The 13,196-nt window shown below is 41.2% G+C and overlaps 1 protein-coding gene across 1 annotated transcript in view; it reads left to right on the forward strand.

Moving 5' to 3' along the window:
- LOC106809633 (RING finger protein 150-like) overlaps window positions 1-13,196 on the forward strand; it is a gene marked incomplete in the record, with an annotated part of 22,998 nt that overhangs the window by 4,704 nt on the left and 5,098 nt on the right. Inside the window, 3 exon segments of the mRNA XM_014812796.1 lie at window positions 7,958-8,029; window positions 9,786-9,868; window positions 11,521-11,629. Of these exon segments, the coding sequence (XP_014668282.1) occupies window positions 7,958-8,029; window positions 9,786-9,868; window positions 11,521-11,629 (264 nt within the window).

The raw sequence follows: 13,196 nt of genomic DNA on the forward strand, positions 1-13,196 counted from the left end.
GTACCACTTATGCCTTGACAATTACAGTGTACTACTGCCATTGATCTACCGGCATTGCCGCCTTGACGCCAATGTACATTCACCTTTCTATACTACCTTTACCAGCCGCTGTCCTCTGCCATTTGCTTCCTGAAGCTGACCTTATGCAGAACTGTAGGGTTGTGAACTACTTACAAATCTTACAAACTTAGCCTAATCTACAATCTGTTGCTCGGTGCCAAACCTAGGCCCAATCCAAAACAAAGCCCTTGACTTTTTTAAAAAGTCAATCTTATCGGTGTGCAATAGCTTTAAACTTGCAACAGACAAATCGATGAAGTGCTCATCGTCGCAGAAGCTGACAACGTCACCTTTCTTGATACTGTTAGTTTTCCTTTGTAGCCTGACTTCCGGCTCCGCGCCCAGCAGCAGTACCAGCCTGCCACAGTGGTTACTGACACTGCGAGCTCTGTCCGCCGCCGGCGTATTATAAAACGGTGTCCTGCTTCGCTGCTCGGTCTTCACAGCGTTACTGGCTAGACATAGCAGTCGCAGCGCCATGACGTCCTTCCGTATATTCCTTTAGGACCGGTCTATTCGCTCGTTAGCTCGCCGACGTACAAAGCCTTACGAGCAGGTCGCAATTGTTACCGTCGGTTTCGTTCCCTTCGAGGTCTGCACGATCCGTCGCCATCTATCGTGGAGGTAATAACGGCAGTTACCCACCGCACCTGAATGGTTGTCCGAATATTGTAACACCTCGAGCGGCCGTCCACTACTTTGGACTGCATATTGACATGCTCAGTCATGGTGTCAGAGAAAATATATCAAGCGCCATGTGGCATCGTTGATCTGACACATGGCCCAATTCCATTTGGCCTTTTCTGACAAACGCACGCGCTATGACATCTGGGTGCCGTACCCTAGAATTCAAACTCTTCATTCGCGCTGTCATAGCCAACTTACCCGTCAAAGTGGCGCGTATCCAATACAATCGGCGCGCATCTCGCCGCGTGAACTGCCTCCAAAAAATAATCAATGAGCTCGTGCCCAACATGAGTCTGTAATTTGCTGACCTATTGGTTTAAAACTGTCGAACCAGAACTTCTATAGGTCCACTTAGGACCTCGCACTGAACTTTGAATGTCTGTAAGCTGGTTTCTTATTAGTCTCGTGCTACGCCAACAATAGTCATGAGCTACCACCCGACAAATCCAAGCCTGGTGACGCATAACGTAACGCTGGACGCGACGGTTAAGCCAGTCGCGGCACACTAACGATTTCCACGATCGCGATTCGGAAAGGGGCGCACTATTGGTCATTCTGGATGTGACGTCATGGCTAACGTGGTCACGTTGGCTCCGGATTTCTATCTCGTGAGCGTTAAATCCCGGTCGCCGGCAACAAACCTTTCCGCGTCGCTATTACAGGGAAAACGCCGAAATATGTACCGCGGCTGACGTCGTGCGCGTTGTCACGGAGTCGGTATGTAGGATCGGCTTCTGCTGTGTGACATCGTCGCTACGCTGAACTCTGGAAGCGCGTGACCCACTGCGCTGGTCGTTAACGTCAGTCTCTCTCAAATCTTGGTCAGTCACATCGGGTTTTTGCGGTCGAAACTACTGCAATCTTCAGTTTTCAAGTTAAAAGATCTCTTTCCTTTATAATCAAGGTCCAACGCCTCTGCCTGTCGACTTTGCTCTGGCCCTCTATGCGCCGCGACCTTTGGCCAGTAGTTCGCCTTCTTCTGGTTCTCCTTCATTGCTGGCCGCCATGGCTGGATCACCTCGATATCACCGAGGAACGCACGCGCGCGGATCCGTGTCTCTCGAGGCCTTCTAGCATATCGGGGTTAGAAGTATTGTCGCTGCGTTCTGCGGACTCCGCCTTCTTATTCAGCATTCTTCAACCCGAGTTTTAATGCACGACACGTGTGTCGTCTTTAATCTCATAAAAACTCTTGTAATACATCCTCAGCGTCTCGGCATTCGCTTCAGCATTTCCTGGCATCTTGCCATGCGCGACACATGAACTCTATCGTAGTGTCGGCATCCATCTGTAGATATTGTGTTACGGAACTTCCGATATAGACTGCGTGTCGATATCAGATATCGTCGATTAGCCTTTCTCTGGACAGAGTGACTTACGGCTTTGTCACTCGTACTGCTCTCTGCCTCATCCTACAGTCCAGCTCATACGGCGTATTCCTTTTGGGAGTTAGTTTTCTCTTCCCTCCGAACTTGACACCGCCGTTCACCTGTGCGACTGTGGCCATGGTTGATCATATCACCGGTTGTCGATCCTTCGCAAGAGTTGACTTTTGGGGTACCTTGCAGCCGATCCCATTATCCTCTGTGTTTCAATAAATGTTAGGTCGGTGTATGACCTCTCAAATCCAGCAAAACTAACTCTGCCTTTCCATATTCGCTTTAATCCTACACAAACGAGTTGACTGCCGAATACAAAACAAATCCAAACTTTAGCTCTCATACTCACAGTACCCAGGGGAAGCCACCACGTTGAGTGATACAACAGATTGCTTATTTACGGACACTGCTTCGACCGGAGCTATAGTCATAGTTGGGCCTAACAGTGAATTCCAGTTGGGAATTAAACCTACTTGTCACACAAATTACATAAATTTACTTAATATAGAGTGCGACTGCCTCTAGTTACTTTGTATAACCTAATAAACATGTGTAACTCAATAATGCGACGACACAAGGAACTTGTACATCACAAAACATTTATGTGAGCCTAGCTAATTCTAAGAATATTATCGTCACAATAATTACAACACAACACCAGATCATGGCCTTCGCCGACGTCGACATTCCTGGCTCTCCAGCTCGCGCAGGCCTCAGGAACCATATCTAGAACCCTTATCGCCACAATGACCAGGAGGCTGCTGCTACCTGATCGCACCCGCCAAGAAACCAATATCCTAGAAACACTATCCCACAATGGACCAGGAAGTGCTGCACCTGAAGTCACAATAATACTCAAAAAGCTGCAATAGGCTCTGGCGGCTTCCAATGCACGCGTCACCATGTAAAGCAAGTGTTCTCAGAAGGAGCCTCGAGAGGCATATTAGTGTATGGGCTGGTGTCGCCGATTGGCAGAGAATGCCCTTTGTTTATATTGCTTAAGCAGTGCTCGGTGCAAAAGTAAGAAAAAAAAGTGTGTTGCTCCAGCGGACAACCCCAGGACATATCAAATGCGGGTTGCCGCAACAATTTGCTGGTTGTTCCCAAAAAATATTGCCCCCAGAATCATACTGATTTTCAATCACATTAATATACGGATATCAGTAAACACCCCGAACAGATGGCCGATAGCCAGGATTTTTTAAACAAGGGGGCCAAAAACAAGCGAACTGCGCAAAATAGTGGATGACTTAATATTTATACTGGCTCCTCCGCCTCCCTTCCACACCTACCGACTCCTCTACCTTCAGCTTCTGCAATCTTTGTTTTGGCGCCCATAGCTCGAAAAAGGCGACATTTTTGTGTTCATTGTTCTCTGTCCGCTCCAAGATATGTAAGTTGTCTTCAGTGGCGGGTTGCTAGTGGATTCCATAGGAGGGGGGGTGTGTAAAAACAGGCGGGTGCGGGGTATGGGGGTCCCTCCGCAGAAAATGTTAATAAACGTTGCTGGTTGATGGGTTCCCAATCAAGTACGAACTCTTCATAACATCATGAAAATCCTGACACCATATACGCAGTGTTGGACAATAGGCAGCTGGTCCCATAATTTTTAATTTCCACGATTTAATTTCCGTGATTAAAGATTTCTTGATGTCAAGAGCTAAAAAACACACTCGGATTTGAATAGTAATGAAATGGGAACATATATTGTGCCAGCTAGCCTACACCAGTTCGTTGCATTGCATTGTCAGTTTCAGAATGCAAAATATTTGCAAAGCACAAAGTTATACACCATAGATAATTGGTCTATCTATAACACGAGTATCATAAGTGCATGCCGAGTCGGTTATGTGTTAGGGTTTACGGGCTTGGTTAGGACTAGACTAATGCCGACACAATGCAGGACAGATCGACGAGCCGAGAAGAAATTCATTAATTCCGTGCAGAAACAATATAGAATAAGTGCGTTTTTTTGTCACACTTTTTTCTTGATTGTCCACCGGACAATGTCTCAGACTGGTTAGGTTTTTGTCCGGGCACAAATATTCTTGGTTGTCTCGGACAACACGGACAACGCTGTATTTCGGAGGCACTGTCTGTAAGTCGTTGTACAGAAGTGAACCACTTGCAACATGGCATCAGCCATGTTTAGGATTCCTTTAATTATGCTGATAAGGGTCTCCAATGTCAAATCGTTTGTGTGATGCCTCATATCCATGAGTTATTGTGCAGAAAATAGATAGCTATCAGGAGTAGATAAAATAGATTCTAGAAATTAATAGATATGCTATAGTTATCTTACTCCCTGATAGTATGTGGTAGAGTATTGCACAACTAAAGTGCCAGAGACTTTTTTCTATTTTGAAATGAGCTCCTTCTGTAGTTTTATCTAACCATTCGCACTCGAGGAAGTGTATAAGTGCAATTTTTTAACGTTGTCATCCTTTATTTGTTTGGTTGTGTTGTCGAATCTTTTAGTTTCTGTTTTAGATTTGATGCAATAGTAACATATCCGCAAGAGTGTTCTGCATAACAAGTAATGTGACAGAACGTCTACCTGCACTAGTAGCTGTTAAAAATGACAGCCAGTATAGGTGCCAGCCAACATGCATTGCGTTCTTTCTGGAAAATATTTTCATGTCTCTGTAGCTTGCGCATTACTGGAGATCCTTACACTGTGGGTGCTCTGGCGAAAAAACGATTTAGGATTACCGCCCCTGTGGGAAGCTCCACATGTCGAGTAGTGTTAAACGTCAACCTTACAATAGATCCGGCAGAACGGTCACCTTCTGTCGCTTACGAAGGACGACAGAGGATGGTTATTTATTGGTAGAACAAGAGTTAGCGCTGTGAGCGAATCGGCAGTGCATGCATGTGACGGTCAGCAGCAGAACGGGCAGCGTGGCATCCGCTGCGCCAACATGCATTGCGAAGGCGAGGCCGGCCCTGGATCGCCAACTCACATACAGCGTGGCATTCTGCAACATCAAGCGAAGAAGATCCGCAAATGCTGCAGTGCGGAGACAAGCCAGCGCTGTGCTCTGTACCGACGACAGCGGCCGGGATGCGATGACGACAATCGACACACACTGTAAGTAGTACACAACCGTAAGAGAGAGGCGTAGTTCTAATCTCATTCCCAGGCAGTGATGGCTATTCTATCGAAAGCCTCAATGAACTATAGTGAACTTATACCTACTACCACCGCTAACTCTAAGTAACCTACTCGTTGTTGTTTACACGTTTGAGTTGTTAGCCTAGGATATGGTGTGTGGGATTTGATGAAGAGAGGCGCATGAGTTGTTAAGTGGCGTATGTGTGTAGAGATGCGGTTTTATAATTATACTTAATACAATTTACTTATACAGAAAGTAATGTCATGTATTGATATTTATGTTTTTATCGTGGTGCGGGTGTGTATTGTGCTGTATTACTTGAGAATTATTATTGCAGTCCATCAGATATTTTCTCTGAAAAAGGAACGTTTCATATCTGAATTATTTGTGTTGAAATTATATGCAGAATAAAGAGTTTAATAATAATATACTAGTTTATGGCGCTCTTTGATTTAACTAGTAGCTCTGATGGGTGCTTTGTCTCACACTGGTTGCCAACTGCTAAGTATATGTAAAGTGCATCAGAATGAAACTAGTACAAATGTCTTACGTCACATGTGATGTTCTAAGACTTAAACAATTGTGCGTCTGCCACTGATATTCACCAGGACGCTAGGGCAGAGAATTCTTCGCAAATTCTGATTGACAATGGACCGGGTGTATGTTGTACCTGTATGCCTCGTCATTAGCGTGTTCACCGCCATGCATCTCGCGCAATCAACAAGACCTCAGTGCTGTTTTGTCTCTATCTCTGTTCACTTGTGTATTATGCATCATTTCACCGCCTGCGCTTGTTTTCTACTTACATCAAAGGTTTAGATATCTCACGCAAAGGAATCGGCTTGCGGTGAGTGTTGAAAAGATAATATGTTCATGCTTTTCAGGCTTGAAACTAACCTAATAATGTTTCACTAGCCAGCAGGTAGTGACCTGAAAATCTACTAGCCTCTAAAATATCTTCCCAGTCCACTTACTTTTTCTGACAGTGCGCGCTGAGGCTACGCCAAGTGAGCGAAATTTTGCCATTTCGGGGGGGTGGTGGAAGGGGGTCGACGGTGGGTGGATCTGGGTTTTGATTTTAGACGCTCCGAATGCATTCTGCAAAATTCCTTGGACTGCTGAAAATTTAGATTCAGCATATATCTCAGTATATATATATATATATATCAGGAGCGATCTATAATGCAAAATATATATATTGAGTATTATATATTATTATATATCAATGAGCTAAATCAAATACTAGAGTGTCAACGGGAAATAGTCCATTCTCACGCGCAATATTAATTATTCTACTTTGTATGCGTTCAGTAGCCATCTTTGCTCTCGTAAAATAAGACCACCGCTTGTCTCTATACGATTACTCCTAAGCCGACGATATTGGGAGCTGTTAATCATGCTCCCACAGGCCTTCAGTAGAATAATATTGCCGTGAAATAGCACTATTTCCGCCAGTTTTTCCGGTCTGTACACTCTAAGGTGTATATTAGCTCTTTTGATATACTTACAATATATAACTTATATATATACCAAATACAGTCAGTACTATGTTATGATACGACAGAATAAATTCCCTTAATAGTAACGATCTAGAACGTATTATCAATCTACGGAAATCATGAAGAGTCATGTTTAATTTGAACCGTTTGTGACTATCTCTACTACTGGTTAGAATTCTCTAACTCAAGTACAGAGTTGTTAGTAGTAGTACAAGTACCAGTATAGAGTTATAGTAGAGTTATCCTGTGTTTAGTTTATTGAGATTGTTATAGTGTATTGCTTAGTTGACTGAATATAATTAAGTCGTGTTATGTAGTGTTGGATGAACATCGTATTAATAAAAGGCTTAGAATACCCAGTTACATGGAAATGTAGTTTAAAGAGGTTATTTTCATAACAGTACCTGACAAAACCATGACTACTATTCCACGTTAATTATAGACACAGAGACTGGATTGTATATTAACCAGGGTGATTCCAACTCCGTATAAGTAAATTTGAGTTTCTAATTTGATATTTAGCAACCGTCAAATTGAAATAATCTTCGTTTGAAAAGGGGAGGGATTGTAGTGTTTAACCCTGAGGTCAGCTGAAACGTAAACTAAGTTAACTAACCGTTCCACGAACGTAAACAGAAAGTAGAACAGAAACGTATTGCGTATATATACACTGTGAGGGGATTGGCATGAGCTTGTGAATAGAGCAGCATGGTGGTTGGACCGATTTTATTGTCTGAGGTACTGTGACTGTTTTAAGTTTAGGTTTTGCAATTTTATTATGTTTGCACACGCAAATTTTATATTACTTATTAGTTATTACTAGTTCGGTCGGGTTAGTAGTTGCTGAAAAAGTACTAGTAATATGTTATCTGGTAGGCATTCCCACTCGCCAACAGGGCTGGTCAGACCAGACATTCTACTAGCCCTTACTGATTTCTACTAGCCTCGGGCGAGCGTTAGTTTCAAGCCCTGCTTTTGAAAACTCAAAATTGAACATGTTTTTAAATTTTCAGTGAGAAAAAGAAATATTGTTTATTGATATCTGTTAGAGTTGCCGTTACTTACTCAATGCCACGTTTTATTGCGTCTATACAAAGACTGTGCGTTCTTTATGAGTATTATCAGATTCAAGATAATAAAGGATTAAATAATAAGAGATTCCTTATCTTACTCCTGGTATAATTATTATTATATGTATTGTTGTATTGTTTGACAGAGGCGGTTGTTAAATGCGGCGAAGAAGGCTCTGACGAGGATTCCAGTAAGGACCCTTAAAGCTGGGGACCAGGTCGGTGAATGTCGGTTGTGTGATTCCCCAAAATTGAGGGTCTTTGTGGGATAGTCGGTTGACAGTAAACATTTTGGCCTTTACTAATTTCTCAGTTAGTATAGCCATTTCTTGTTAAGTTTTGTTAATTAAGGTATTAAAAACAAGGTGAAAACAGAAGTCTGAATTGTGTACAGAAATCGAGGTAAACCTAAATTCACAGGAAATATCTTTAAAGGTGTTTCCATAATAATGTCAATTTGTGGAAAGGAATCCCGAATCTCAGCCAGTGGAAAATCTTGACTGGCATAAAAAATTATTGGTTTTCACTCAAATGTTGTAATACTTGGCCACTTTGTGTTTTATGCTATACCCCATCAATACCCCCATAATTGGATGCTAATATTCTAGCTTTCCTGACTATTATCTGTAAATTGGTTATTAATTGTGCCACGTATTTTTACTATTCAGTAGTCTTTGGAATTTAGGTAAATATATGAAAATTCTCATGAGGTCCTTTATGCTTAATACGAATGCTTTGTAAATTGTAGTGATAATATAGTGATATTCTAGTATATTTGTGCACAGTACACCTAATGAGCTTATAATCATTTAAAGTTGAAGTTATGAGGATATTAATAGTCCAGCTGTAATTGTTATTCAGTAATTTTGACCATAACAATCTTTATTGTTAATATGTGATTTGATATTATACATGTTATTTCATGATTATTATGCACACCACCATAATCATGCATTACCAACTCTCACGCATTGACCGTGAGATATCACAGCATTATTTTGCTGTGCGTGAGATATTGTAAGATCAGCGTGAGAGCGTGAGATTTGGTCAAAATGCGTGAGTCTCACGGTCAATGCGTGAGAGTTGGCAGCCCTAGCTGAGTGGATCAAAGGGCTTTAAATCAAGCATTATGATTAGTAAAACAACATATGACAAAATGACGAGGTATTCTTGAGACTCTTGTTTTTGATAATAGTGAAAAGAACTGATGCGAATAAAAATGAGTCGACAGTCTATTTTCACCCTTTTAGGTGGGAAATTCAAGTAAGCGGTTATTAGCTTGCAAGGGTCAGTTTTTTATGAGCAGTGGACGGTAGACTGGTTGTTTGTCTTAAATGTCGAGGCTGTTTAATGTCTGTTTTCGTTTAACTTGAACATAAATTCAATCTTTTTCACTTTAATAAAAAAAATTCAACACTTGGCCACTTCATGCCAGCTATGTATTGTTCCACATTGACAGTGGTTAGAGGAGAATCTCTGATCTAGGAGCAATGGACGCTGCCGTGCGGGACTTTGGTCCTGTTCGTATGAAAATTTTCCTTGGGTTATTTGCCAAAAAATATGGTAATTCCACAAAGCTACTTTTTGAATTGAACTGGTATGGAAGAGTATTCCGGTGGTCACATGGACTCCTGCACATGTCAAACCAGATTGTACGACAGTTAATCATGGAGTATTTGACTCCAAACACACATTATTTTGAACCCTGCTACATTACACACATTTATAAATGCTGTTGCGTACTACTAATATTGCCAATATACTGTGGGGGCACGTTTACCTTCATAGGTTTGTTAGTAACATTTTAATGAGGAATCACGACTTAAAAAGACATAATGTATTATTTACTGTACATACAATGTACCATCTATCCTTGCACATTACATTACACAGTAATAGTAATATCTTAATTTTTGAGTTATGTGGAATTAGGGTTAACCTTTGCATATAGAGCTTACGTAAGGATTTCTACAGGAAATACAGATGGAGTTTGACAGTTGCGCCGTGTGCATCGAAAACTTCAGAGCGGGGGATGTCATCAGAATACTACCATGCAAGTGAGTAACTATTCCATTAATTATGCTAGACTAACTACACAATGTTCTATGTGTACAACCAAAGAAAATATTACTATCTACAGTATTGCGTGTTGACACCCAATTTCAGCTTGCATAGAGCCATAAAAACGAATATAAGTGTTTCCTCTTCATTAATAAGATGTAGGCAGACTGTCTCACTAGTTTTTTTATTGAACGAACTGCTTTCCCTAAGTTATATATAGTAGTTATAGCACTCTCAGTTGTTTGACTGATTAAATCTGCCACCTGTTACCTACTGTGAGCTAATTTGGTTGACAACCAGAGACAATGCCAGTTATCAAGATGGATCTAGGTTTAATTAAAACTGATAAAATCTCATGCTCTTGGAATCTTATCATCGTACCACTTGGAAGGTGAGAAACTATATTCATGATATAGTCGTACTGATATGCATTAGTAAGGCTGATAGGGTCTATGTCCCCCGGGGTACTGCCGGAACGTACCCTGGGTACGGTCCGGTATACCGGAACGTACCCTGGTACTATATTATATGCCGGACCGTACCTCGCCTACTCCACTAACGAGTCTAGGGAGTCGCCTACGCCTACTCCCTAACCCGTACCCTGGGGGACATAGACCCTATGAGCATTAGTAAGTGCATAAAATGTTATGCATAGGTGTTTTAGTGCATAGTGAGGATTTATCTTTAATATTGAAATTTCTGATACTTATATTTTGTTGATAAATGACATCGTTTGCTATGTTATCTGCTGTCTTGTTTTAGCATTGCTCTACTCTTGCACTGTGTATTAGCTGTATGTTCCCAAACAGGAAATTTTGCACTAATCGTTAAGTTATTATTTGTGTCATATATAGAAAAAAAGAAATGAAACATATTTTAACGTTTAATAAATGAAATCTTTCATAGCCAAAGGTTCGCCAAACGTTCGTTTGCATTATAGATCACTTCTGAATTACAAAGTTTTGTTAAAATTCCTCTAACATTGTACACTGCTTACAGGTTGGGAGTTGAAACTTTAGCTATACAAAATTTTGTATGCAACTAATGAACGAATGTTATGCACTTTTAAGCACCGTTGTATATGGTTCGTTCAGTTTTGTTCCTTTTCTGATCATTATATTTCATGATTTTTGATATTCTATCTAAAGTAATCAGAGTTGCAGCATCACATTTCTATTGTTACTGCACTGTGCTATATTAATGAAGATAATTAAGTTGCGTGAATAAGATTAGGGTGGATTACTGAAAGCTGAATTTGAAATATGCCAAATCCTGAAAAATTTAAACTGGGTATGTTGGTAGCTTGTCTAGTAGGCCAAAATTTTGATGTAGTCATCTTCTATATTATCTGGTGGCATGCTAGAAGTGTACAAAATACATTGATATACGATGGAATGGATATATCCAAAGTTTAGATTGCCTCTGAATCATCTCTCACATAACCTTACACGTTCATTGACGTTCGTTCATTTTTGTAACATAACCTAATATCGCTGCTTTTATCATGTCGACTTTCTGCCTGACCAAATGTTTCCTCCCACATCACTATGCAAGGCAGATAGGTCAATCAGTTCACTTATTGTGCTATTTGTTTGCATTTTGCATTGCACACAACTTTGATGAATAAGCATGTTCATTTTATCTGAAGGCACATATTCCACAAGTCGTGTATCGACCCGTGGTTACTGGACCAGCGGACCTGTCCGATGTGCAAGTTAGATATAGTGAAAGCATACGGATGTACTGAACAGCTACAGGTATGATGTAAATTTCAGCATGCCAAAATCTATTGCGACACATGGATAGTCAAACCTGTAATAGTGGGCACCTACCTAAGGATATCAGGGGCGTGTACAGGATTTGTACCATGGGGGGGGGGTCTAACCGTAACCCAAAGTCCCAAACTTACGAGCACGCGAAGGGGGGGTCTGGGGGAGAAAATTTTTGAAATTAGCCCCCCTTAGATGCGTTTTCTGCGCGAGCGAAGTAGAACTTTGCAGTCTATCGAGAAGTATTTAGCTAGTAAAAAAGGGGAAGAATAGTGGTAGTCACACAGATCTATAATTTGTCATTTAGGCCTATTGCAATGTGAGAAAGTGATTATTTGATGTTGAGGATATTAGTAATAATTTCCCTTATATTTTCAAATCCCTATCAAGTTTGCTGACTGCTATGATATCGTTCAGTATTGAACAGAATTTCGATTATAAAAGTTTTGTACCAACTTTTCAAGGCAAATTATGGGGTGCGACTTATACACGAAAGCAATTTATACACGAGTAAATATGGTATATAATTGCACTGCTGTGATTAACCCTCGGTCTGTAACGTGCAAAATAAAGAGGAAAAAGTGCAACTGTCAGGGTGGCAGCACAATAGCGGGGTGTCATGTCAGTGGCCTAAAATAAAGAATTCGAAACCGACTGTTGTTTTATGAGAAATGTAAATGCATGCACTTACTATAATACTATCATAATATACCATAAAATTCTAGGGTGTTATTATCCCTTTAAAGTAATTGCATGGCATCTTTCTATATAGGGATTGCATTCCTTTTTTTTTCTCCTGGGGTGTTATTAATGCTCATAGGGTCTATGTCCCCCAGGGTACTGCCGGAACGTACCCTGGTCACTATTTGATATGGTTAGGATTAGGGTTCGGGTTAGGGTTAGCTAGGGAGTAGGCGTAGGCGACTCCCTAGACTTGTTAGTGGAGTAGGCGAGGTACGGTCCGGCATATTAGATAGTACCAGGGTACGTTCCGGTATACCGGACCGTACCCAGGGTACGTTGCGGCAGTACCCCGGCTGACATAGACCCTCTCAGCGTTATTAACGGTAATTGAATGTGTGCATTGGTACCAGTAATCCTAGTCGTGAAGCAGCTTATTCCCTAATAGTCTGCATGCAGTTGACCTATGCTGGAGCGAGATAAACATAAACCTCTAGGATATTCTTGCCAGGTCAGTCAAACTAACCCTGTTTGTACATGATAATGCACACGAATATGTTGGCCTATAGCACTGTATGGCTGTTGTTTGTAGGGTAGCAGCAGAATAAAGATTGCGCATAACTGGAAACTAAAACGCATCATTGCTAAGCATTGTTTTTAGAGTGCCACAGTGTGGCAATGTTGATTGGCTTGAGCCGTGTGCCCGGTGGATAGATCATTACCTTTTATGACCTGGTCATGTTAATAACCCCTCCCCTTGGCTTTTGTGTGATGTTATGTGTGATTTAGATTATATGTAAAGGTACATACACTTGAGGTACCTAGCTGCCCTGGTGTTGTCACTTGTCACTTCTTAAGTTAAAGGGATAGTTTA

The sequence above is a fragment of the Priapulus caudatus genome, unplaced genomic scaffold, assembly GCF_000485595.1.
Source record: "Priapulus caudatus unplaced genomic scaffold, Priapulus_caudatus-5.0.1 Scaffold370, whole genome shotgun sequence".
Classification (NCBI taxonomy): domain Eukaryota; kingdom Metazoa; phylum Priapulida; class Priapulimorpha; order Priapulimorphida; family Priapulidae; genus Priapulus; species Priapulus caudatus.